Source organism: Idiotropiscis lumnitzeri, chromosome 8, assembly GCF_059441095.1.
Source record: "Idiotropiscis lumnitzeri isolate Australia: NSW breed Sydney's pygmy pipehorse chromosome 8, RoL_Ilum_1.0, whole genome shotgun sequence".
Taxonomy (NCBI): Eukaryota; Metazoa; Chordata; class Actinopteri; order Syngnathiformes; family Syngnathidae; genus Idiotropiscis; species Idiotropiscis lumnitzeri.
The window spans coordinates 19,877,709-19,904,416 of record NC_142398.1 but is presented as its reverse complement, the minus strand read 5'-3'; the positions used below and the strand labels follow the sequence as shown (position 1 = coordinate 19,904,416).

Sequence of the window (26,708 nt, the reverse complement as noted above, 5' to 3'; positions counted from 1 at the left end):
TGGAGCCGTCCTCTGATTGGCCCCCGACGCCGTCCGTCTGGAGGAAATCAGAACAGGCACGAGTTAGCCAGTTACCCTGGGCTGGCGAGGGACCACAGTCGTACACGTAGTGGGAAAGAAGAGGTCCTGATGCGCGAGTCACGGCAACCCTCGGCGGAGATGAAGGCGGACTCCGACTGGTTCTGATCTTTCAAAGCCATTTTCATTCAGCAGGTTGCATGCCAGCGGTTGTCATTATGGCAGAGCCGTTATCCCCAGCACCCATCGCTGCAAAAATGGCGTCAGCGAACCGGGTCCGCGCGTTGACATTAATTTTCTTGACTGTCACTGGTTGTTTTGTCACCTCGACAAGTGGCAAGGAAGGGTCCGAGGAGACCGTCATCAGTGGCCTCCGCCTGGAGGACACGGACGACATTTCCTTCATGGATAAAGGCTACTTGCGGGTGAGTGAGCGCTCTCGGATCAAATTAAGAGTGTACGGGCAGAACATCAACAACGAGACCTGGTCCAAGATCGCCTTCACGGAGCACGAGAGGAGCCGGGCGGGGGTGAGCCTTGACAGCTCCTCGGGGGATAACCACAGCCAAGAGGACTTGTCCGGCTTGCATCCTTGCGGCATCAGGACTTCAGATATCATTATTTTACCAAACATTGTGGTGAACCGAAAGACTTCTGGAATAGTTGAGATTGAGGTGAAACCTCTGCGAAAGACGGAGAGGAGCAAAGCGTATTACCTTTGCATCGCCACCCCGGCACCTGCCGTGGCCGGAATGCACGACCCATGGACGGAGAACACCTGGATTTACCACGACGGCGAAGACACCAGGGTGATCGTGGTGGAGGAGAAAAAGTTTTTGTTGCCTTTCTGGCTGCAGGTCATCTTCATCTCAATGCTGCTGTGTCTGTCTGGCATGTTCAGCGGCTTGAACCTGGGGCTCATGGCCCTGGACCCCATGGAGCTCCAGATCGTTCAGAATTGCGGCACGGAAAGGGAGAAAAACTACGCCCAAAAGATCGAGCCTGTCAGGAGCCAAGGGAATTATTTGCTTTGCTCGCTTCTGCTCGGTAATGTGTTGGTGAATACGACGCTGACCATTCTGCTGGACGATATCGCCGGTTCAGGTTTGATGGCCGTGGTCATGTCCACCATTGGAATCGTTATCTTTGGGGAAATCGTGCCGCAGGCCATATGCTCCCGACACGGCTTGGCCGTGGGTGCCAACACCATTTTCCTTACAAAGTTCTTCATGTTGCTCACCTTCCCTGCTTCCTACCCGGTGAGCAAGCTGCTCGACTACCTGCTGGGGCAGGAGATCGGAACCGTGTACAACCGGGAGAAGCTTCTGGAGATGCTGCGCGTCACGGATCCTTACAATGACCTGGTCAAGGAGGAGCTCAACATCATCCAGGGTGCGCTGGAGCTGCGGACTAAGACGGTGGAAGTCGTGATGACGCCTCTTCGAGATTGCTTCATGATACCCTGGGACGCCACCCTCGACTTTAACACCATGTCGGAAATCATGAAGAGTGGATACACGCGCATTCCGGTCTTCGAGGGCGAGCGCTCCAACATCGTAGACCTTCTCTTCGTCAAGGACCTGGCCTTTGTTGACCCGGATGATTGCACGCCGCTCAAAACCATCACAAAGTTTTATAGCCACCCGTTGCACTTTGTCTTCAACGACACCAAGCTGGATGCAATGCTGGAAGAGTTTAAGAAAGGTGAGTTTGTTTGACCCTCTCCTCATTTTATACCTTTTCTCATGGCCAGTTTTTTTTTTTTTTTTTTTCGCCTCGCACACCCTTCAACCCTGCACACGGCAAAAAACGACAAGCACGCTAACATTTTCAACCTAATCCCTCGTGACCCTCATGTTGACCTTTCACCTCTCTTCCTCTTGAATGAGCCTAGAAGTGATGGCGAAAGGTCAAGTGTGTGTAAATCTGAATGCTCTAGCGATGAAGACGAGAGAGGGAGAGAATTGCTGTGGTGAAAGGGGGCAACACCCCCCCCCCCCCCCCCTTTTATGTTTTCGGCCTTAAAAAGCATTATTGCAGCCACATCATTAACGAGGCGCACTTGCCGCAGGTTGATCGCTCACTGCCTGCGCAGTGGGAAGTCTCCTTATCTCCCTCGTTCACTTCCACTCAGTGTTGACGTTCACAAAGTTTCTGTGTTTTCCAGCTCCTGCCCTCCATCCTTTTCATGTCATTCTCATTCAGACATTTTAGCTATGCCCCTCTCTCCGCCCTCCCTTTCTCCCCTCCTCGCTCTCTCTCCCGCTCCGATTTGTGAATGCATGTGGGAATGGTGTAACTGCAAGACTTAAGGTTATCAGGTGGGGGCATCTTGTTTGAGAACCTGCTTAAGTCCCTCTCTCTCCTACTCGCCTCTGAGTGATGGTGGTGATAACTTCTTTTGTCCAGCCGTGGAATGCAGTCATGTGGATAATGAATAACAGCCTCTAACACCCACAAAGCTTCATTTCAATTTAACTCCTCTGCAACTGTAGTTAGTAAAATGTGCGTGTTTCCGAACGTAACTTTGTTTGATGCAACACATTCCGCGGAGTATCCTCCAAAAAACACTCAAGATGCATTGTGTGTTCATTAGAATATTCCCTTGCCTTTAAGAGGATTAATTGTTGTGGAAAAAAAAAAGATCAAATCATTGAGCTCCATTACGAGAATGGAGGTGTAGCTCTTCTTGCCAAATTAGCATTACGTAATACACAAGCAGGGGGGGGGGGGTGTTTTCATCATTACTGTTTATTTGCTGATGGAAGCATGAAACGTACCTAAGCTTTTGAGCTGATTTTAAAAGAAAAATGGAATATTATTTTTAATAATTGTGTCAGTAGCGTATTTCCCATGTTCTCCTATTTTATTATTATCTTATTTGCTACCAGCCGAGTAAAAAAAACAAAAAAAAAACATCTTTCTCTGTCAATGGTAGTAAATGAGTTCTAGTTTCTTATGGATGCTAGAGCAGGTATCGTTCCATTTTTTTAGAGACTGAGACGGAATATCGCATAGGCCTTGTTGTATTTGTCGGACTTAACGCGTGTGGAGATCAGAATGTGGCCCGATACTGTATACTGTAGGTCTGGTTTTGGAGTCCCTGCGTCGCAGCTGGAGCAGAGCGTTATCGCGACCGGAGCAGCCCCAGAGGGAATTTGCCTCCGGCCTCTTGCGGAGGTCATAAGCAACTGTTGAAGGGAGGGCTACGGGGTCAAAGTTTCTCGTTAATCTGCCGCTGTTCACAGCACACTCGCAGTTCAAAGTGCCTTGTAGTGTAAGTCATTTTTGATTTATTTCCGGACGTCGGATATTGGTCACGAAATTGGAAAAAAAAACTGCAACGTTCCAGTTGCGAACGTCGGAGTTCCGAGAATTGGTGTTGGGTCTTGTGGGCGGGTGCGGATTCGTGAGTGTAACTTTCATTTGTGTCATTTTTTTTGGTAAAATAATTAATTATGACTGTATTGGAGGGTCTCACAAATCTGGAACTAGTTTCACCGTATGACTTAATTATTATGAAATTGAGGATGGAGTAGATTTCCTCAACTGATATTGCTTCATTCTGGATTGGCAATATGAATTAAAAAGCAAAAATGGCATAATTATATTCAAAATGTAAAATTCATGCACATTTTAAAAAACTGAATAGGCAAGCATGAACAAAATGTAATATCACAAGTTTGATAAACAAGAAAGTTGACAAATCTTCCCAGCAATTAAATACTAAACTGATCAAAATAATAGCGTCAGTTTATGACGTGGTTTAATCAAATTATGATTTTTTTTTATTATTAGTGGTGTCGCAATAGTCATGCTATGAAACTGCTCTAATTTTTATCTTTATTCGTAGTCGTTTCCACGAAAATAAAATACAAAATCAGTTTCAAATTCAAAAGTATCACTCTGTGTATCAAAGCGCCGCTCAGGGGTTTAATTTTGTGTTCATAAATTGAGAGCGACACCCTTCTGGAAATTTCTGACCCTTTCACTAATTGCGCTTTCTCACTGCGCCTGCCGCAATTACTGGCATCCAGGGGTTACTCGCTCAGCTCAAGCTTTGCTCTTTAATGAGAGGCTCACTTTGGGACCAAACGAAGGAGAAAGTGTGTGTATGCATCCCATGCTCCTTCCCCTCTCTTGCCTCTCCGTGACTTGCAGCATTTTTTGATATTCCTGGAAGTCGCTCAAACTGTAAGCGACGACGGACTGTTTGAAGAGCTTAGATCCGGTTATGCGTTATACATTTTTTGCTCCACTACACTGAGCTCCTTTCCCCCGCGGGGGAAAAGTCAGACACCTGCCAAACGTGAATGTGGGGGGTGGTAGGGGGGTTGGGGGGTATTCCCCAATTCATATCAATCAATGGAACTCAACAAGGATTAAAAAAAAATGAAAATGTTATTGTTACGATAACCCGCTAGGTTCAATGACTAAATTGATATATTTTTTTTTGCAGTCTCTTCTTTTATTTAAAATCAAGTTCAGGATTTTTTTCCGTTTTTTTTTTTCCCCAATGACCCCACACTTAATGTTGATCATTATTATGTGTGCAAATCTTTATTTCTAATGAAGCTAATATTTTCTTGCTTTTTCTTGCCTTTCTTTTTGACTGTATTTCCAAATACTTCGAGATGCCACTCGAAATAGAATTTCAAGATTTAACAAATCAAACACCGACGGCACTGCGCTCTGTTTTGTCGTTTTTTTTTTTTTTTTTTATCCAAAAATGCTTTGCGCTGATTAGGGAGTACTACCTGGGGTGACTGAGCATTCTCCGTTGCCGCCCCCCCCCCCCCACCCTTTGGAATTCACTACCGAAAGACATCCGTGACATTGTTGACCCCTTTATGTTCAAGAAGAAATGAAGATCACACCTGTTCTGCACTGCCTTGAACCTGCAATAACTACTTTAACCCAAACGGAGGCAACACCACTTAAACAGCAAGCTCTTTTTTATATTTTACACCAGTGGTCCCCAACCAGCGGGCTGCGGCCCGCTCTTGGTCCATGGGCCCCTTTGTGGCGGCCCGCATAGATGGGGAAAAAAATTTGATGCATGTCAAGATGCTAATTTTCACAGTCGCGTTACGCTGATATTAAACACACAAGCTAGCAAAATGAGTAACAACAGCGCGTACGAAGCCTGATCATCACACAATTCGCCACCCACCCCTTCACAATATGCGGCCATTTCATTTTAAAAGTACTTGTTCTGTTTGTTTGTTTTTGTTACATTTATACATGTTTTTTGCTTACGTATTCTAAAACTGCAAAGTGTCTTTAAGTCCTTTTAAAAAGTGTTCTACAAATTGAATGTATTTTTTTTCTTCCACAGCACTTGTGCTATATAAACAAACTACCCCGGTGCCTTAATGGGGGACATATCTGATTACCTTCACAAATTGATGGGCGACTACTCACAGATTAGAATAAAACATAGCCACTGCAAGTTGTATTCAATGATTAATTTTCAGGCAGTGACGTATAAGCTCGGTTACATGCTGCAATGTTTTTGGGGAAGGCCTTCGGTGAAAAAAAGTCTACATGCGGCCCGGCACGTCTTGATCCAGATCCCTGATTGCTGCAATATAGGCCAATCTATGCTTAGTTCAGTCCCAGCAGCCGTCACAGTCTCTTTGCTGCTTATTGTTGATCATGTCGAAACGCTAACAGTAATGCGGCCAATTGTTTCAAATTGTGTTATTCCTTCCCGGTGTTTGTATGGCGAGCATCTTACTGGAAAGTGAGTCAGAGCGTTTGCCCGGGGTACCCTGTGGTGCTTATGTTGCAACAAGTGTTGGGATTGAATGACATCATGATCGGTAAAACGGCTTAATCCTTGCTGATGAGGGACACCCCTTTAAAGTCCAGGAATAGAAAACTCAAAAAGTTTTTCGACACGTCAGGGCAGCGTTATCAAAACGTCCAATCTGGTCACGTTGATTGGATGGACTTCAATGTCTTCACATACTTTTGCTACGCTGCCTGATTGTCAACTTTTTGAATGTTAAGTTAAAGCCCGATATGCTCAAAAGTCATCACCAAAATTCTGACAATAGAAAACTTCCAATATTTTTGATTAGAATTTTTTGGGACTTGTCATTTGTTTTTTAAAGTGTTTACTCACGGTAATCTTTTTTGCTTTATTTCAGAAAACAATGACCTCAGTTTTGTTTTGGTTGATTCGGAGGAAATTTGTTTCATCCAGTTCTTGTTTTTGACAGAAACACAGCACCTTATTTGAAGCGTTGTCATTTTTTTTAAATTATTCCCCGATGTGAACAATGCCTCGCAGACAACACCTTTGAAAAATAAATGTGAAATTTATCTGCGCGAAACTGGAATTTTTCACAGAAGAATTTCAAAACGATAACCTTGATCGTCATCAAACAACAGTAAGACAAATAATTAGGTTATAATAATTAAAAATAGAAAGAGAAACTTACCAGTATCATCCTAAAACCTTTATGAAGATTATAAAAAAAATTCTGTCACATTTTAAAATGATCGGTTGAAATTAAAACCGTAAAATAGTTCTGAATGTGTTATGTGTCCTCTGCTGAAAGATGTGCTTCAAGTTTTTATTTTCCCACCTTAATATCAATATCAAACAACTTATTCATATTTCTGTTTTCTTTGTTAAAATCAAAGCATTCACTGCCGCTGCTAAATATAGCACCTGCAGCATTGATGCTGTGAACACACACACACACACACACCCCCACACGTTTGGTTAAAGTGACAGCTAAGAGCTTTTGGTCCACTTGAACACATTGCTGTCCCCCTCAGCATAGTGTAAATCTTCCGCCAATTGTACGACAGACTTTGCTCATCTTTTTGGTAGATACCGTAAAATCTTGTGAATAACAAACACCCGAAGTTCACCTTTAAAAAGAATTCTCCCTTCTTGATGACGTTGCATTCATCTGTCCGATATCAACAAAACTGGATTGATAAGAAATATACTAACACTGGTCTGGTTAGTGTGATGGTGTGTAGGAGTGTATTTGTCTTTGCGTGTGTGTGCGTGTGTGTGTGTGCCCTGCGATTGGCTAGCGACCAGCTCAGGGTGTCGTCAAGCTTTCGCCCAGTCAGCTGGGAGAGGCTCCAGCAAATTCACAGATGAGCTCGTATTAATTGCACTTGATCACTTTGCTTAAATTAACAATTTAAGATGCTTATTTTGGCTCTCAATTGCTTCTTCACACAGCTGCGGATATGGCTGTCGTGTTTTTGCGCACATGCTGTCAGCTTCTCTCACTCTCTCTCTCTCTATCACTCTTTCTCTCTTTTCTTTCTCCCCCCATTTAGTTGCAGACTTCCACATTGTTATAGAAGCCAAAAGAACTCAAGAAATAAACACAGTGAACGAAGGTGAAAACGCAGAATCGTAGCCAGACGATTTTTTTTTTCTTTTTCTTTCAATAATTAAAAAAAAAAAAAGAAAAGAGGTCCGTTTGACATTGGGTGATTTCAGTGGCTGGTTTGACCTTTTGGGCTTCCTTGGCCAAGTTTGTTGTGTTAAAAGGCTGGCTTTTGAATTAGCCTACATTCCTCAGATTCTGGTTCAAAATGGAGTGGCCTTTTAAGACCCGATTAGTACAACAGGAGGAGTGTGAATCAAGGCGCAGAGCAATTGCTCGAGCCAGTCGGATGTTGCTCTTAACATTTATCAAACCATCCCGTGTTGACAAAACCACTTTGGCGAGTTAGTGGGGTCGTTGAATGTCAAATCACGCAAGCAGATTTGACCTCAACCGAGCCATACAAATTGATGGTCTATCGAACACCCAAGCAGTGCGTCCTCCGGTTTGTCAGAATATATCTTTGCAGTTTTTGGCTATTGGCCAAGTTCTATTCAGACGCAGACTGAAATGAAGTAAATCCCGGGTTCAGCTGCAGACATTGACAGATCTTGAATGATTTCAAAGTGAATAAAATAATGTTTTAACGTCTCTTGGTAATTTCCATGTGCTTCCTTGAGATGGGGATTACCTACGGGATTTCCTGGGAATGACTCAGAAGCCTAGAACCATACGTATTGTTAACAGGATTAACCCTTGCATGTCTACTTTGACTCCTTATTGCTGTGAAACACAAAAATATTTTGTGCAAAACCGTTTCTTAGTCATTTTCACCCAATAAGATATTATATGATGCTGAAATTCATGTCAATATATATTACACACAGAGTGGCACGGTGGACGCCGGATTAGCACGATTGTCTCACAGTGCAGAGGTTGTGGGTTCGATTCCGGCTGCAGCCTTCCTGTGTGGCGTTCGCATGTTCTCCCCGTGCCTGAGTGGGTTTTCTACAGGTATTGCGGTTTCCTCTCGCATTCCAAAAACATGCACAGCAGGTTGATTGAACACAGTAAATTATCGTTAGCTATGAGTGTGAGTGCGGATGGTTGTTTGTCTTTGTTTGCCTTGCGATTGGCTGGCAACCCGTTCAGGGTGTCCTCTGCCTACAACCTAAAGTGAGCCGGGATAAGGTCCAGCATGACCCTTGTGAGGATGAGCGGCTCAGAAAATGGATGGATGAAAGAAAAATATTCCGTGGGATACGTGGTGATGTTGAATCCTGAAAAGTAACAGCCTCACTCTGAGCAGGAGGGGGGTGAGAAGGAGGGAAGCCATGTGGCGGTTGGACCGGCCGAAATCCTGATGTCAGGGTGAGGCAAGGTGAGACGATTTTAGTTGCATTCTAGATTTAACCAAATGCGCGCGAGTATTAAGTCTTAAGATTTCTACATTTCTAAAGAGGTAGTCGCTCTAATTTCAGCGGGCAGGGCATTCCAGAGTATTCCCGCCCGAATATAGAATGCTCTAGAATGCTGACTTCTTTTACGTTCACATCATTTCCCCTGCTGACATAAAAAAAAAGATAATTAATATCTAAAATTACACTTGCTCCTTTTTCATTTGAGGCCTTTTACTTTCTAGCAGATGGGGCGTGAACAGACTTTGTGAAGCAAACACCGCTATGAAGGTTGGCTGAGAGTGTACAACACAAATGAATTTTACCGGATACTTTTTTTTTCTCCAATTTTTGAACGCTAACGGCTTTTAATGTGACACGGTTTAGTCAACAATTTTTACTGATGAGCTTCAAACCGTCAGTAGATCATTTCTGACCAATGAAATTACCAAACACGCCTCAGTGGACCAATGAAACTGTCTACCATTGTTTATTGGAATGCTTTACTAAATTTACAATTTGTAGTAGTAAAAAGTGAATATTTTGTGTACGATGAATTTGATTCCGTCATAATTTTTCATGTAAAATTGATACCTTTAAACAGGCTTTTTGCCACTTACTGTCCGCTTTTTTTTTTTTTTTTTAAACATAATAAAAGCAGCTGAAATGAATTTCGTCACCCCTTAGACATAAAACGAGAAACTCTGTCATCCAGGAGGTACTCAAGAGTCACGCCACCGCTCCTCCACATTGAGAGGAGTGAGATGAGGTGCTTCGGGCATCTTGTTAGGACGCGTCCTGGACGCCTCCCTGGTGATGTTCTGGGCATGTCCCACTGGGAGGAGACCCTGGGGACGACCCAAAATGGCATGGGAGCGTGTCGGGATCCCCGAGGAGGTGCTGTACGATTTTGCTTTTTTGTGTCGTTTCAATGCAAGCAAAAGAAATGTGAATACTGAAGAAAATTTGCGAATGCTGCAAATTCCGGGTCATAGTGGAGCAATTTTTCTGTTTTTGGCCGTGACGGTATGAATGCGAATGCAACACCTTAACAGAATTTGTGCCTAACTTTGTCTTGAAAAAAAAGGCCCGTTCAGGGTAATCCTTGCAGAGGGGCCGAAAACCTTCCAGTGTGTGCAGCACACTCAGAGAGGCACAGTCGCTGACTAGTTCAGCAAGTCCCATCCCCCTCCTTCCACATTCCCCCTCTCCCTCTTCCCTCTATATTGTCCTCTTGCCTATTTCCCCTAGTGTTATAAATTACAAACGACACAAACCTCCAGGCCTAATGCCCTGCCATGGATGCGTTCCAAGCCGGAGCCAAGAGGCTGGCTTCATTGATAACACCGGGCACACTGTCCGTCTCTCCACTTGCTGGCAGCAAAAAAGCTTTCGACAGGCTCTCTACAAGCCCAAAAGACACACCAGCGGCGTCTACTTTTTTTTTTAAGTCTCACTGATTCATTTTAGTCGGAGAATACAGTGATACCTTGACTTCCAAGTTTCATTTGTTCCGTGACCAAGTTTTTGACTCAAATGATTCAAAAAGGTTTTCCCATTGAAATGTTTTTGAAAAGCAATTCATTCGCTCCGTCGACGCCCAAAAGACGTTGGAAGTTTAATCGCTGTACGGACTGTAGTATTCGTGATTTTGGGGCGTGGCCTAGTGAGTGTGAGCGTCTGAGTTGTGTCCAAGCAGTTCCTTGCGAGAGTTTTCATTTGTGTTGAAGCTGAAAGTGCGTCTTTGCTTATTTCCATTTTGTTTTCGTTTTTGTCTCTTCACTCAGGCATCGATTTATCCGAAGTTTGCTCATGCCTCAAAATAGAGACGGCTCGCAACTTAAAAGAACTCATTTGCCATGTTACCACTGTTTATCACAAAATAAAATCTTATCACAATATGATGTGAGCGTCCACGTCACGCGATTCTTTTTTAAATTTTTTTATTTTTTTAGAGCTGGACAATTATGGAAATAATATTAATCATCATTATTTTGATTGAGAATGAAATCAAGATCAATAAAATGATTATTCAATGACTTTAAAACTTTCTCAACTACTAAAACTCAAAAAACAAAATGACCATCATCGCCTCATGCGCATTCATCCCTGCACTTGACCTCTTTTTTTCGTTCACGTGAAAACTTCTTGCATTTTTATTCCGCTACATCCTTACGTCTTTTAATTTAAGGCTGCCACAAATGATTATTTTGCTAGTCGACTAATCACCAACGGTCGTCGAGATTAGTCGACTCATCGGCTCATATTTCAATCGCAGCATAACGCACCAGCAAACAGATGCTAATATACTTTATGACCATCGCTAGCTTACAGCTTGACAAAAAAAAGAAAGTAAAATCGAAATAAAGATAGTCTTTTTGCTTGCCATATTTAACTATTAATATTGTAAAGGCAAAACAACATTGTCTGCACCTCACAATTGCTTTTTATTTATTTATTTATTTAAGCTGAAGCTGCAAAACATCAATAGACAGCACAACGCCCTTAACAAGTTTTTTTAGCCGATAATAGTGATTGTACATCCCGCTTTGAAAATTCAAATCTCTCTGTATTGTTCCTCCATTGCTGTTTATGAACACGTGACTAGTCCATGCGTGGAAAATGATGTCTATATTCTATAATATGTGCACGCCAGGGACAGAGTGGGTGAGACGAGTGAACTGTTTTTTTAAGTCTTGTCAATTCTTTTGCTCTGCTGCCACTCGCAGGTGTCAAATGCAACCGTCTAGTGATAAAAATGTGCTATTCTTGCTAGAATTAACTCAAATTAAGTGCATGTAGGAGTGATTGCAATCAACGTTTTCTGACGACTTGACAAATAAAAGTAACGTGTTGGAAATGTAGCGCATATCGTGGACTAACAGGCTACATTGTAACGCGTTACTGGCATCAATTGAGGTTGGGATTAGACGGCAACCATTCATGCTTATGCAATTTTCAATTTTTATGAATAAGGTCGGAGGGTCGAGGCCGGAATGGTACCGAGATCGCGCCCAGAGGGTGGGGGGGCTGATTCTGGTACTTATCAATGATTATTTTCAGCAGGACATGCAAATACAAAAAAATATTCCATAACTGCAGGCCTGATATTCAACTCTCCCGTTATTTTGTCATTTTTATTTAATTTTTTTTTTTTATCATTTAATGAAACCCTCGTTCCATGTACCTGGGACTGACTTGTAAAAAAAAAAAAAAAAAAAATCCCTGAACTTCATCATAGAAAAAAGTTATTTCAAGCCTTGCACCCTTCCATCTACATGTTACAGGTGACAATAATGATGAAAAAAAGTTTGAAAGTTAATATCACATTATTATCTGTGTGTGTGGGTGGGAACTCACTGAGTGAACCCTCACTTGTCACACATCAAGAACATTCCGAATATTAGCAAAAAAAAAAAAATAATAAGAAATTAGACCAGCAGCACTCGCAAATGCTTATATTGCCTTCGACCCCTCTCCGTCTTTTTTTTTTTTTTTTTTTGGCTCCGCTCCCACTGTGCAGGACCCAAGAGGCAGGACCGCGGCCTCCCCTTTGTGTGTCTTTCGACCAACCGGGGAAGACAGCCGATCTTGTGCGTCTGGAGCTCCAAAATGAAGCATATTACCGTGGCACGAGTTGCTAAACATAACGACGCTATGCTTAGCTGGCTTGTCCCGCTCGGACCGCTTTGTCTTGACGTAAATGCGTCGTGACGTCGTAGTTTACAGCCATTCACACTCTTACCTACGGACAATTTAAGTCTTCAATGAACCTAGGACCCATGTTTTTGGAGTTTGGGGGGCAGCCGGAGATGCAAACCCCACACGGGTTCGAACCTTCAACCATGTTTGCGCTAACCACTCGGCCATCTTGCTGCACAATTATGAGCGTTGAGTAAAGTCAAGTTTTAGGAGTCGGGTTCGAGCTAATTATTGCTCTTTATGGAAGTCCCTACATATGTGTTGCATATTTGGACTCATTCAAACGTTGAATACACGTCTCCCGTGTCTCTGTGAAACAAGTTAATGCACTCGCCATTATCTAATCCACAAGTGTCAAACTCAAGGCCCGGGGGCCAGATCTGGCCCGCAACCTCATTTTATGTGGCCCGCAAATCATCTGCATCAACTTCCTGTTTCAAGTATTTTTTCTTCACTTTTAACAACACTGAGATATGAGATATTGCCATTTATTTGTTACCAATCCTCCCCTTTTAAAATAAATTGAAAAATTGTTCAACAATTACTTACTAGCTTCTGATTTCAAAACTGGCTTTGCAATCAATTTATATGGGTTCACAGTCATACCGGCCCTCTGAGGGAAACCACAACTACGATGTGGCCCGTCCACAAAAATGAGTTCTGATCTAATCATTTTTTGTTTTTTTTAACTTCTTTAACTTTTAACTAATCTTACATCCAATAAATTCAATCAACCTTCAGATTATAAAACGCTGCTTCTGTCTATCATAAATCATGTCACAGGAACAAATAAGCCTGTTTATGTATCGTTGCATAGCTTGCTTTTCAGGAATGGGGATTTTGAGTGTGTGCGTGTGGGGGGGGTGGGGTCGAGGTGAAATGGTAGGCTGGACCTTCCATAGCCTGCGACTTGGCACTAAGCCGTGGGGAAAGTGTGTGTTTGTGTTTGTGAGGAGCAGTCATCTGGGATCCTATAAGCCACCACTTTTGCACATCTGGGGCCGTCTAGCTGGGCTGACGCTGAAGAACATGCTGGGTTGTGCAGCGCAAGGACGTATTACATACATCGGGGTCAGGGGGCACTTTCAGTGTCATCCATTCAGGAAACCTGTTGTGTCCTTTTTAAAATTTGAATCTGAAAAGTATCTTTTGATCCAAGTTTGCTAGAACTCATGGAACTGTTTTTGCGATTTTGACACTGATCAGGTTGTTACAAACATCAGACACACAGTCATGATACAACCCAAAGGTGTTATTTTATAATATGATTTTTAAAATAGGTGGTCAGCCCCTGTGGCTTTTCAAAATGTTTTTTGCAGCTTGGCAACTTGTTGCGCTTTTGCCGTTTTGCAGCCAGAAGGAAAAACGCCCCGGGATGAACTTGCATACTGAATGTGTGTGTACCATACACACTCCGTCGTTAACACCCTTCAATGTATCGTTCAACAAAGATACACCTATGACGCTATTCATCCATACTCTAAATCAGAGCCTGAGAACCTCAACTCTGGCCTTCAGAGACTAAACCGTTTGCTCTTTTCCACCATTCCCAGTGTATTTAGGGAATGCAGCTTTGTCATATTTTTCCATAGCGTAATTTTACCCTATAAATAGGCACATAAGGCTTGGGGAGATGGGGTGGGAGTATGTGGGGTCAGTGTCTGTTGTGGACACTCATCAGCGCCCCCCCCCTCCCCACCTCCCACTATTTTTCCAAATATTTGAGCCCTGGCAAATATAGAGCAATGCGAGGGTGATGGGAAAGCATCGCATATTCTTTGATTTCTCTTCAGCCACCTGCTGTGAAAAGAAAGCTGACAGCCATTCTGGCCCATCACTGATTGAGGTCATGTACACTTGCCTAACATGATTCTTCATGTAATATAAACATTGTGTCAAAAAAAAAAAAAAATCCTATATTCCCTCATTATTTCATTTACAAGGAGCAGATAAAAGGCTTGAAATTCATTTTGGAATCTGGTGAGGTCATCTCTCATTATGAAGTCCAAAGAGCTGTCACTATCAGTGAAGCAAGCCGTTATCAGGCTGAAAAGATCCAAAACAAATCTATCAAAGAGATCGCAAAAAAATGAGATAAGGCCAAATATTTGGGACATTCTTAAAAAAAAGAGAGAATGTACTGCTGAGCTCAGCAACACCCAAAAAAACCTGACAAATCATTTCACTTGTCAAGAAAAACACATTCACAACAATTGGCCAGATTAAGAACATTCTCCAGGAGGTGGGTGTATCGATTAATTGACATTTAATCGGGATTTCGATTTGGGCTTCTCTCCATCTATAAAACAGCATAATCTGTATCCTGAAAATAAAATAAATAAAAATTAATAATTCACGTCAAATAATGATCTTGACAATATGGTTCATTGGAAAACTTCAATTCCCCTCATAGCTAAGACTTAATTTAAGAGGCGTCAGTCACAAGATCACTCGGCTGTGACGAATGAGTAAGCCACGTACACTCACGCGCATGCATACGCACACACACACACACACACACACACGCAGAATTCTGGAAAAACATTGTTCTTCATTCAGAGAATGTGCCTTGCTGTCGTAGCTGGTTGCGTTTGTTGTTGAAATGTCCCCTGGGTGGAGATTCCTCCGAGTCTCAGTCATAAGGACACACATCCAGTGGGAGAAAATGAATGAGCTCGTGGTCAGGTGCCGCTCGATTGTGACTTTTTGGGCTGTTCAATGCTGAATTTAACATTTAGCCACAGAACACGATGAGAGGTTGAGGGTTTGAATCCGGCTCCTGTGTGGCGTTTGCATGTTCTCCCTGTGCCTGCGTGGGTTTTCTCCGGGTACTCAGGTTTTCTCCCGCATTCCAAAAACATGCCTAGTAGCTTAATTGAACCCTCCAAATTGTCCTGATAGTCTGACTGGTTGTGTGTCTTTGTGTGTGTCCTGCGATTGGCTGGCAACCGGTTCAGGGTGGACCCCGCTCGCTGTTTGCGCACGTGTGCCACCGTTAGCCGATTCGTTTCTTACTAACAAGCTTCGCATTCTTTGTTTTCACGAAGAATTCTTCTCTTATGGTTTCATATGGAAGTTACCTGCGAGTTTTTCAAAGGATCAACTGTGCCCTGGATGGACATTGTTTTGATGTATGCAGACTGCCGGGTTGAGTGCACTGCAAATGAGTGTGCTGTCATGGTGTTGTGCGGAAGCAGAGCGCAGCGGTGCAATAAAACTCTCAGCGATGAGCATAGACATCCTCTCTCGCTCTTTCTCAGTGTACGAAAGCTGCATTAGCCCAAACCTCTCTGAGTCACGCTGCGAGTGGACGTACCTGTGATCTCAATGAAATAAACACACCGATGCACAAATTGGCATCCACGCGCATGCCTAGTTCCACACCAACACATTGGACGCCCGCCGTTATTTACACGCAGGTCGCTGCATGCAAACGACCCATTCCCAGACAATCTGATCACACGGGTGGAGGTTTTTGCCTCGTTCTGTTCCTTTGCTTGGTGAGAATATCGCTGGGGCGGAATGGAAACTTCATTTTGAAGGGGGCTAATATTAGCCTGGGCATGTGGAAAATTCCTTTTAAATGATCACAAGCTGAGAAAAGGCAAAGAATTTGTTTAGCATTTTGCTTGACAGTCTTCACTGACTGCATGCAGATTGTTTCTCTTTTTTTTTTTTTTCTGGGTGGCACACAGGAGGGTCCTGGGAACGCAGATGTAGAGGAAAGGGGGGGGGGGATGAGGGGTCGTAATGATGACATTCGGGACCGCATGACTGTCTTTGGCTGTCACTTATTGTCGGTCTGGGTCAGTTAAGGCGACTTGGGGTCACCGTGTCTTGTTCTTTTTCCTCTAAAATGCCATTTTATAGGTAATTCATTTTTGCACAGTTTGACTCATGATTGATGCTTTTACCGCGGTAAAATCAGGAAGTAATATTCGATACATCACGAGTAAGCTCTGTCACTTTTAAACTGCACTACCGACTTAGCTTGTCCTGCCTCCTATGGTTTTTGGTTGGGAATTGTAGTTTTTCAGTTTTTTGGAATGGTTTGGTATTTTTTTTTAAATTATGGGCAGGCTTCTCGGCACACACATACGCGTGTGAAATCCACTTCAATTTTAGCAGCAGTAGCAAGCCAGCCGTTTGCATTCACGCTGTAAAATACAGTAAACATGGCGCACATATATTGAACTTTACAACATTTATCTTTCACATGTAGTCGCGGACGAAATAGTGACAAATGTAAAAATGTGCGAGTATTCATGTAATTAGCGTGATGGGTAACCCTGATCCTATGCAGGCACATTCTGTTGCGATCCGTTTTGTGAGTCAGGGCTCACCCAGGCCATCCCATTTAGCTTGACTTTTGGCGCCATCACTTTGGAGGGGAAAGTGCAAGTGTGGGTGTGAGAAAGAGACAGAGGCAGAGAGATGAAAGGCACGTTGGCGACACAAGAAGCACGAGAAGCTTGAACTTTTTGGGGCGTTTTTACGGCCGTATGTTTTTAGACTAATCGCAGCCTCGATTATGTCGGTCTAACACCGCCCGCTGCTTGACCTGCATTTCACTAAGAAACATAATACGACCCTAACTTTAAAACTTTGTCTTTGTCTTTGTGTGATTTGCTAGGAAAATCCCATCTGGCCATAGTTCAGAGGGTCAACAACGAGGGCGAGGGAGACCCTTTCTACGAGGTTCTCGGTATTGTCACCCTGGAGGACATTATTGAAGAAATCATCAAGTCAGAGATCCTGGACGAGACAGACTTGTACAGTAGGTTGCCCTCTTCAAGTTCATATCAGTTTAACTGTAATCAAGTAAGTGTTGTTAACGTATATGGTGATAATAGTCATTCAGCAACACAGTTGATTTATTACACATTCATGACATGACGTCATCTTTAGTAGACGTCTTCATAAAAGGAGGAGATCGAGGAGTGTCGCTTAATTTAAGCAAAACATTTCTACCTCCTCTCGCCTCACTACTTGGTTTGGAGGGTATCGGTGTGAGGTGGTGAGTGGCGGGAAAGGCGTCGCTATTATCCGCCAGCTATTTTTGCTCACATTCAATCTGACGAGCGTAAAATGAACGTTAGTGGGCGTCTTCATCAGAATTAGCGTGGTCCATGTGAACGATAACACGACTGTCTGAAACGCTCCCACACTTTCTTATTATTATCATTTTAAACTCCTCCATCAGCCGTCCCCTTTTCGCGGTCGATGGGTTCGAGTGTCCCAATGATCCTCGGAACTCAGTCGCCTTGGGCAGGGTCACCACCTATGACAAGAAGGTCTTAGGTGAAACATTGCCCGCAAGGACAACATGGGGTCCCGTTCTCATGGGCTCTACACCTGTGGGATTGGCCAAAGGCGGTGATCTCAGTGGTCCGACCCGCTGCTACAGAAGCTGGTTCTACGAACGTGGAATGTCACCTCTCAGGCAGGGAAGTTCAGACTAGATATAGTTGAACTCATCTCCACTCACTGCCCGGGCTCTGGTACCAGCCCTCTCCGAGAGGGGGCGATCTCTTTTCCACCCTGGAGTTGCCCACAGGGAGAGAGAGACACAGAGCGGGAGTCTATCATGGACACCATGTTCAAACATAAGTGTGTCCATTTGTCCACTTGGCACCTCAACACCCTCGGCCGCAGTTCGATGATCGACTTTGTGGTTGTGATATCACATTTACTTCTGGTAATGGCACAGAAGTTTTGTTTTTTGTTAAAAAAAAAAAAAACAGCATTTTTTTTCAATGTTCATTGGGTGTTTTTGATTTGTATCCCCTCAGGCCCATTTGCTGCGCATTTAAAACATGCTTTATTTGTCCTGTGCACCCGAACCTAAACTTTTACATGTTTTAGTATTCTAAAAAAATATCATTAGCCGTTACACAACGTTCGTACGACAGGGGGGGGTTGTGTCTGGTTCTGTACTCGTCCAATACATATGGCTTGAAGTAATGCTAAGAATGTGGTAAACTAACAACGTAGCCCCCTATAGTTCTCTTTTAGTTCTGAGAAAGACACCACGGCTATGTTTCCAGACAAGGCTATGACGTTTGGGTAACTCAAGTTTAGTCACCCTGTGACCTGGGACAAATGTCTTTATGAGTGGACTGACCTTTCCGCGTCGTATGTGATCGGGTGCCTTCTGATCGACTCTCACTTTCCGTCTGCAGCCGACAACAAGACGAAGAAGAAAATCACCCATCGCGACAGGAAGCAGGATTTCTCGGCCTTCAAGCCTACCGACAATGAAATGAAGGTTAAAATATCACCTCAGCTTCTGCTGGCTACTCTGCGTTTCCTAGCAACAGGCAAGTGGGCTGCTTCACTTCCCTCACTTGTGCCTTAAGCCCCTCACCGCCAGGAAAGTTTTTTGCTTATGTGTTTGCAGTTTGCACGCACGTGTGCTTGAATGTGCTTTTAGTTTTTGGGCGGTAGGTGCTGAGTGGGTTGAGTCGATGTGTGGAGAAAGATTATGTATAGTGTCAAATGCAACGTGCAACCCAAAGCGCTTTACTGTTAAAATCAGTTTAATAAATTAAACAACTAAAACAATTGCACTTTGAACCACCCTTTGAACACAAACTGTTGCATTAGCTCACTGCTTTAACACAACCCTGTTGACTTTGACTCTATTCCTCTGTGATGTTATGTTAGTTCCCGCATTTTATCGCCTCCGAGGGTTCCCACACGTTGACGTGTTTACTGTGAAATTTGAAGTATTTCCATTAGGCAAACAAGCAGTTGAATCCGCGAGCATTATTCGTCTTTCCCCAACTGCAGATGGAATTTTTTTCACACGTTGACAGGGCAGCTAAGCATTGATTACGTCAGGGGTGTCAAACTCAAATACACAATGGCCCGAACAGTCAAACTTGAACAAAGCCGTGGGTCAACATTCAATTTTTTAAAAACAATAAATGCAGATTTTTTTTTTAATTGAAATGATTTATTCTAAGTGGTTTTATTAAGGCAATACAATATTAATTTTTAAAAATTATTATTATCATACAGAATGTAAAATGGTACAGTAGTCATTTGGTATAGCCTTGCGGGCCAAATATAATTACACTGAGTGCCAAATTTGGCCCGCAGGCCAGAGTTTGACACCTATGGATTATGTTCTTCTCGAGGCTATTGGGAAAGTTCGGTCCCGGTGGGGTCGCTAGCTGACAACCACAACTACATCAAGTTGATGGCTAATGGTAGGATGTTAAACCACTTTACAGTTTCCATTCGTAATGGTCTCATTTCACATATTTACAAGATTATTTTGTACTTGACCAACAGAATAAGTATTTCAACATATTATAAGGTGCTTAACGTGCAGGGATGATGAGCATGAGGTTACGATGATAGTTTTGGAGAAGTTGAATCGCCTCCTAAGTTTTGAAATCAGTGAATAATCATTTTATTAAACATGCATTCAATATCAATCCAAATAATTGTAATTATTATTTTTTTTATAATCGTCCTGCTCTAATGTAAATATAACTTCCCTGCTGGAGATAATTACAGTACAGTAGGTGCAAACTCTTCTACGCTATTTAACGTAACCTTTATTTTCTATTATTAAAGGTTAGATGTTGAAGATTTTTTTTTTTTTCATTCCGACCATTTATGTATGTCAAATGATGCAGTGGCGATTATTTGCTGACTGGGGATGCATGTACAAGTATTATTGCAACTCATAAATACAAATGCCGCCCTTTCTGTCTCTGCAGAGGTAGACCTGTTCGCACCGCCACAAATGTCTGAAAAGATTCTACTGCGCTTGCTGAAGCACCCCAATGTCATCCAGGAGCTGAAATACGATGAGAATTGCAAGCGGGCGACTGAGCACTACCTCTTCCACAGGAACAGACCTGTGGACTATTTCATCCTCATCCTGCAGGTTAGTGGACTGAGAAGATTGCGAAATCAAACAAGGCATATCCTTTCGCTGGTTGTCAAAATTGATGTTAAGATAGTGATGGATAGCGGTAGGCCCCAAAACATCAACATAAACGAGGATGTCGCGAGAGGAATCTTGTCTCTGTGCGAATCGCAACTGAAGCATAAATATGCTACTGCCACAATTGTTCAAATGTTGATTAGCACGCATTCTAAATTCAGTTTTGATAAGAAATTGAAAGGATGAAATAACAAAAGGGTTTTTTAAAATGTTATTTATATCTGATATTTTGTAATACATATTCATAATTCTATAAAAAGACTATAACAATTTTTATTTTAATAGTTTTTTTAATAATTTATTTTTTTATATTTATTTTAATACATATTTTAATTTGCTAATGTGTTGTTTTATGATTTTCTCGCAAAATATGTTTTTCTGACATGCCGGACTTATGTGGTGGTGGGCGTGAAGCGTCCCAGACGCCAAACGACCAATCGTTGACTTTGTCACACTACACAAGCTACGATGCGTCAAGACAACTCAAAATTGTCTCAGAGACGCGACGTTTGTCTGTCGGCCCAAAATTGGGACACATTTGTTTAGTCTGGCGTCAGCGTTAAGCAAAGTCACAGTAAAATTCCAGGAGTGTCTCAATTATTTTTTTATTTGTGACGACATTGAAGTTGAAGTTTTTGAAAAAAAAAATACTTAGGTGGCACGCGAGAGATGTGAGAACTGCTTCTCTCCATTTTCAGCCATCTTTGTCATTTGTTATTGAATGTCAGACTTATTATTTATTACCTGTACCAATTGAAAAATGTCGATTTTCCTTTTACTTCTTACAATAAATCTTCGACTCTGACTTCTACAGGGCAAAGTGGAAGTGGAGGCTGGAAAAGAGGGGATGAAGTTTGAAGCAGGTCCATTCTCCTTCTATGGCATGCTGGCGCTCACTGTCTCACCAGGTGAAAATCTGATTCCACACCCTGATTGCGTTTCTGTCAAGTCGTCGGTGACTCAAGTATATTTGCAGCTTTAAATATATCACCAATATATTGCCAATATTACCCAGATTTGGTTGCTTGGAAACTAGTGATCCAAGCTTTGTCAGTCCAATTTTTTAAAAAGCATTTTGGACCTGTGACCCCGTTGCCGTGACAATGCAGTAGTCATGATGTGCTCACTCTTCTCAGTTTCATTCATAAACTTCTCAACCATTCCCCATTCTTGCCACCATTTTAATCAGTAGGTAGGAAATGAGAGACACCTACTGGTGAAAAGAAAGAAGTGTCCTCTTAAAGTCAAATTGTATTCTTGTGCTCCTTCTTCATTCCTCTCTCCCAATCAGTCTCACTTTTTTTTTGCAGCTGATGTCTCTGTTGAAATCCGAATTATTTACTATTTGATTTTGCTTCCATGTACATTTGATGTATACTTACCTTTCTTTACTTCTCCGTTCCCCTTCTTTCCCCCCCCCCCCCCAAAAAAAAAAAAAAAAGTCCCGCTATCTCTTTCTCGCACATTTGTCAATAGGGCCGATTCCTTAGCTGGATCACCAGGTACAGTATACTTTTTGCATGCTCTACTCAAATACTAATCTACGTATTGAATTCTCTGCTACTTGCTACTTTTGTTTAGCACAGCAATATTGACTAGCATGAATATTCTTCGTGTTTTAGCTTGTTTACGGTGATGGCGGGTGTATGTCTCGAAATTGTTTTCGTACTTGATTGCGCCACGTTCAAGACATGTGAATGAAAACGAAGGGAAACAGCGCGAAGAAGAAAAAAAAAAAAAAGACTGTAACACCCTCATCCTCTGAGCCATTATTCAAGGGGGCTGAATGGCGCTGGAGACTGGAGGCCCCAGACTCCGCCCTCTCCCTCTCGCCCCTAACCTTTAACCCCCTGACTGCATAAACAAGACCTACAGCGACCGCCCCCTGCTGGTCACCACTGTGCGCACATACGCAGAGAAGCACGTACACGTATGTTCACTTGCGCAGACTTATGACTTGAAAGGATCCACCGCTACCTGGACTTTTAGTTACGTACATATATATATATATATATTTTTTTTTATTCCATTTGGGGCTTGGGCTGACACTCATGGATGTTGGTGTGGCTTTCATACACGCATGTATTTTTTTTCTCGAGGTTTTTAAAAAACGACCTGTCCCCTGCTGCCTTTTGAAAGTGCCGTAGTAATCTGCAAGACTTCGCATGCCAGGTCTTTGGCCCTCTGTGCTTGGCCTGCGCACGCGCACACACGAATGCTATTTGTGAGTCTCATAGACACCGACTTATTTCAATGTTGGATTACATACATTCCAGTCAGTGTAGCACCGTTGGTTTTAGCCAAGCTGTTTTCACTTTGTTGTGTGTGATTTTCACTAGGCTTCTTTAAGAAGTGGAAAATATAATCTGGCTTTAATTAAAAAAAAAAAAAAAAAAAAAGAGAACAAGCACTTTCTATGTGGCGGCACAGGCAACCTTTCTCAGAAACTCACCAACTCATGAAATATTTTGTGGAAATCCAAAAAAGCATGGAAAGTATATTTCAATATCATCGGTGTCTTAAAACTTCCTTCACGTGATGTAAATTGCGATTTTAATTTGAATACACCGCCACCGAATGTTAATTATTATTATTATTTATTTATATTTTTTTCCGGTCCAAGTGCACAAAAAGCTAATAGATCATTCTAGGCCACTCCTCTGTATCTTCATTGTTAAGCAATATCTGTGCCTGTTTTTTTTTTTTCATCTGTATTACAAAACGATAGATTTTCACGAAAAATACATTCTAACTCACATAACTTCTTTCACAGAAAATAAATCTCCCCCGCGGCCGTTTGGACTGAACCACTCGGACTCTCAGAACAGGAGCGATCGAATAGATGCCATCACTCCGACTTTGGGCAGCAGCAACAATCAGCTCAACTCCTTCCTGCAGATCTACGTACCTGACTACTCTGTCAGAGCGAGCTCAGATCTGTATTTTATCAAGGTGAGTCCAGGGGACTTTGTGGACTCCCACTCGGCGAAAGTAGCGGTCTCACAAGCCCAAAGGATCTACATATGAATGTGACATCTTGTTGTTGCCGTCTTGCTCTGTCAGGTGACCCAATGTCTCTCTCCTCGCTGTTGCCTAGGTAACACGGCAACAGTACCAGAACGCCGTGATGGCGTCACGTATGGACAAGACGCCGCAATCCACCGACAGCGAGTTCACCAAGATCGAGCTCACGCTGAACGAGCTGGAGACCCCCATCACGCTCGCCGGCACCGCCGGCTACGCCCCGACCGTGACTGTAGCCTTGGCCAACGAGGCCTCCCACCTTCTCAACCAGCAGCACAATTGCGTGGCCGTGAGCAGGAGCAACCACAGCTCGCACAACGAGTGGCCCATCTAGCCCCGCGCCCAGCTCGCTGGAGGCGCGGACCCTCCGCCTTCTTGTCTGACGGACGCACGGTGCACAGGTGTAGCTAGAGATGAGGGAACACGGGGGGAGCGAGGGCAGGCGGAGTGAGGATGCTGCACCCACTCAGTCAGTTGGTAAGGCCCGCCTCCCGTCCCAAAGGAGGGCCGGCGGGGGGCGGCGGGTGCTCAACGCCCGCCACCTGTTGGCAGCCCTGTTCTACTACGCCTTCTTTAAGACGGTGCTGTGACTGAGATTCCTTTCGGGACGATTTGACACTTTCATAGCGGTAACTTGGATGAGAGGACGACAGACTGCATGCAAACCTTCCCGCACACGCACACACGCACACACGCACACACATTTTTTCCACTCAGGCCAAAGACCTTGGTCCTCCCCACAAGCCCCGCCCACTTTTTCTTTTCTTTTTTTTTTTAAACACTGGACACACACACTCACTCCCAAACAAATCTCACCTTTTGCATCTTTCAGGGAAACTCAGTAGACATTTGATCCCATCAACATGGACTCCAGAGAGAAATGGTTTGGCAAAGACTGCACCAAAAACCGCTTGGAGAGAAACCATTACATCGTAAACCAAGAATGTTTTCCTGTATTTATTTATTTTATAATATTGTATGTATATATAAAGAGATATACTGTATGTGTATGCGTGGAGATATGGTGTGATGTTTAAGTGGCAATTTAAGCATGCACAAAGTCACGCCAGAGAGGACATGCTGCATATATGGAGCTAACCATCCATTGGTGTATATGAGGGGGTGAAGGTCTTTTACAGATACAGTATGTATATTACAGATTGTCTTATTTTTACTATTGTGTATGCTAAATTGGGCTTTTTCACCTTAAAAAAAAAATCACACTATTGCCTTTAAGAAAAAAAAATCATAACCTTAATTATTTTTAACCAAGTGCAATGAAGAGAAATTTATTTAAGAGATGATTAATAATAATACAAAAAAAATGACTGTATTGTAAATTGACAGATATATTTGTATGTATGCTTCTGTATTTGTATGTTTGCGTTTGAAAGATGCTAAACCCAACATCCACGTGCCAATTTCCCGTAATGCCTAATTGGTTGCGACCTCAGATGAGTCTGCTGCGCGTCCAAGTGCGAGTTGTGATGCATTGTGGGAACGGTGATGTCGGCGTGAAAGCGCCGACACGGCACCAAAGCCTATGGGAGTTAAGTCTTGTGACAGAGTGGTTTTTTTTTTTGTTTTTTTCTTTTGCCAACTTTACGTTTAATCAAACTTGACTATTGCACAGTATTAATGACCTCATCGAATACGTTGAGCATCATCAACATCACATGAAGAAACCTCGACATTAAATATGTCCACAGATGACACATGACATTCCTTAACCACTCGGTTAGTTTTGTTTCCTGTCGTTTGTCTCCGTTTTTCATGACACTCCAGAACCAAGCCTGATCTGAGTTCAAAAAGGCTTTTTTATTTTTATTTTATTTTTTTTAAATTTGACAGCAGTGAATGTGAGAAGAGTGTTGTGGCGGCTATCACAATGCAGATCATAATCCATGTTTAATAACTCTTTAGTTACGTCAAAACTGTTGTTTCACATCTGCCGTGGCTGCCATTAAAAGATTTACGTTGATGTTGTCTCACTGGTTTTCACTTTGGGGCTTTTTCTACTTTATCCCATTTAGGCCAAAATTCGTCCTATAACTTCTTGGACAAAACCATGAAAAATTATTCATTACCTTTGAACTATTTCACATTTTATATATTTTTAAATAACCTTGTGAAATAATTATTTTGTGCATTAGGAGAACATTTTAACTGGAGGTGGATAAGTATAAATACTTTTGTAAAAAAAAAAAAAAAAAAGACTAACAGTAGAAGTGGTTAATGTAGAGTAGAATTTAAAAAGGTAGAATTCAACTCCTTAAATTCGAGTACAAATGTCAAATGTAGACGTGAATACATTCTGGTGTGGCTCAATAAAAGAAAATGAAATATTCTTTGCACCAGTCTACATACTTAGAAGAAAAAAAACACATTCCCTGGGAATGCGATCAAAACAGCATATTTCCATTTTTGCAAACTTCATGAAAACAAAACTCCCATCATAATGACAAACAGGTCTCAAACTATAACTACTGACCTCTATTATTAAATAATATAATAGAAATATTCAATACATTTCTTACAAGTTGAAACAATCAGCAAAAGTGATACTCTATTAAAGAACAGACACCTGAGAAATCAACTTCAATTGAGTTACAAAGTATTCATTTGTATTTTGTCGCTTCCCACCACTGATTTTAAACGCTCAACCTGGGGCTCAGATTGAGAAAAAACAAAGCTTTTTTTTTTTTTCTTTTAGCCTGCATTTACTCTTTAATACCGCTGGAGGTCGCTGTTTCTGCTACCCAAAAAATGTGCCTGTTTCCAATGTACAAGGCCTCACGAGTGTCCTCGTTGCGTTACCACACGTGCGCGCGCACCAGCGAATGATTGGCAGCCTTTTTGCGTGTGTCTAAACAAGTTTTTGGCGGTCTGTGAATGGAGGCAGTTTGAAAAGTAGAGAATGGTTAATGAGCACATTGGGAGCTGGCTTCAGTATAAAAATATAAGATCGTTATCTACATTAAAAGTTTGCAGAATGTGAATAACTTATCTTAACTTAACTCTGAGAAATAACTTAAGTCAATATTGTCCATGTACAAAGTACTTCCACAAACAGTTCAAATAAGACTGTCATTGTGTTTTTTTTCTTTGCTTCTTAAAAACTACTATTTTTTTTTCTTTTTTACGGTATGCAGGTATTGTGTACTGAATATTATAAGTAGGGTCGCCAATCTTTTTAAAATTGAGAGATACTTTGTGAGGACGGCAAAGGGATACCGGTTTGATACAAATTTCTGAAATAAATTTGCTGATTTGGGATTGTGTATTTGGATGCCACTA

The 26,708-nt window shown here is 42.4% G+C and overlaps 1 protein-coding gene across 2 annotated transcripts; it reads left to right on the top strand.

Moving 5' to 3' along the window:
- The first annotated feature begins 2 nt into the window (after positions 1-2).
- cnnm2b (cyclin and CBS domain divalent metal cation transport mediator 2b) lies at positions 3-25,373 on the top strand. Of its 2 annotated transcripts, XM_088301715.1 has the most exons (8): positions 3-1,722; positions 17,058-17,201; positions 18,607-18,744; positions 20,158-20,327; positions 21,202-21,295; positions 21,830-21,889; positions 23,161-23,339; positions 23,485-25,373. In XM_088301715.1, the coding sequence occupies exons 1-8, from the start codon at positions 219-221 to the stop codon at positions 23,743-23,745; spliced, it is 2,550 nt and encodes an 849-aa protein (XP_088157841.1). In that variant the 5' UTR covers positions 3-218; the 3' UTR covers positions 23,746-25,373. The 2 variants fall into 2 exon arrangements, with proteins under 2 accessions (XP_088157841.1, XP_088157842.1); XM_088301716.1 differs by lacking the exon at positions 21,830-21,889.
- The last annotated feature ends 1,335 nt before the right edge of the window (positions 25,374-26,708 follow it).

Excerpts from the sequence above, each read along its gene's own strand:
- cnnm2b (XM_088301715.1), top strand. The coding sequence starts at position 219 with ATGCCAGCGGTTGTCATTATGGCAGAGCCGTTATCCCCAGCACCCATC. Across the intron at positions 20,328-21,201 it reads ATTTCATCCTCATCCTGCAG|GGCAAAGTGGAAGTGGAGGC; the intron begins GTTAGTGGACTG and ends TGACTTCTACAG. Across the intron at positions 23,340-23,484 it reads CAGATCTGTATTTTATCAAG|GTAACACGGCAACAGTACCA; the intron begins GTGAGTCCAGGG and ends GCTGTTGCCTAG.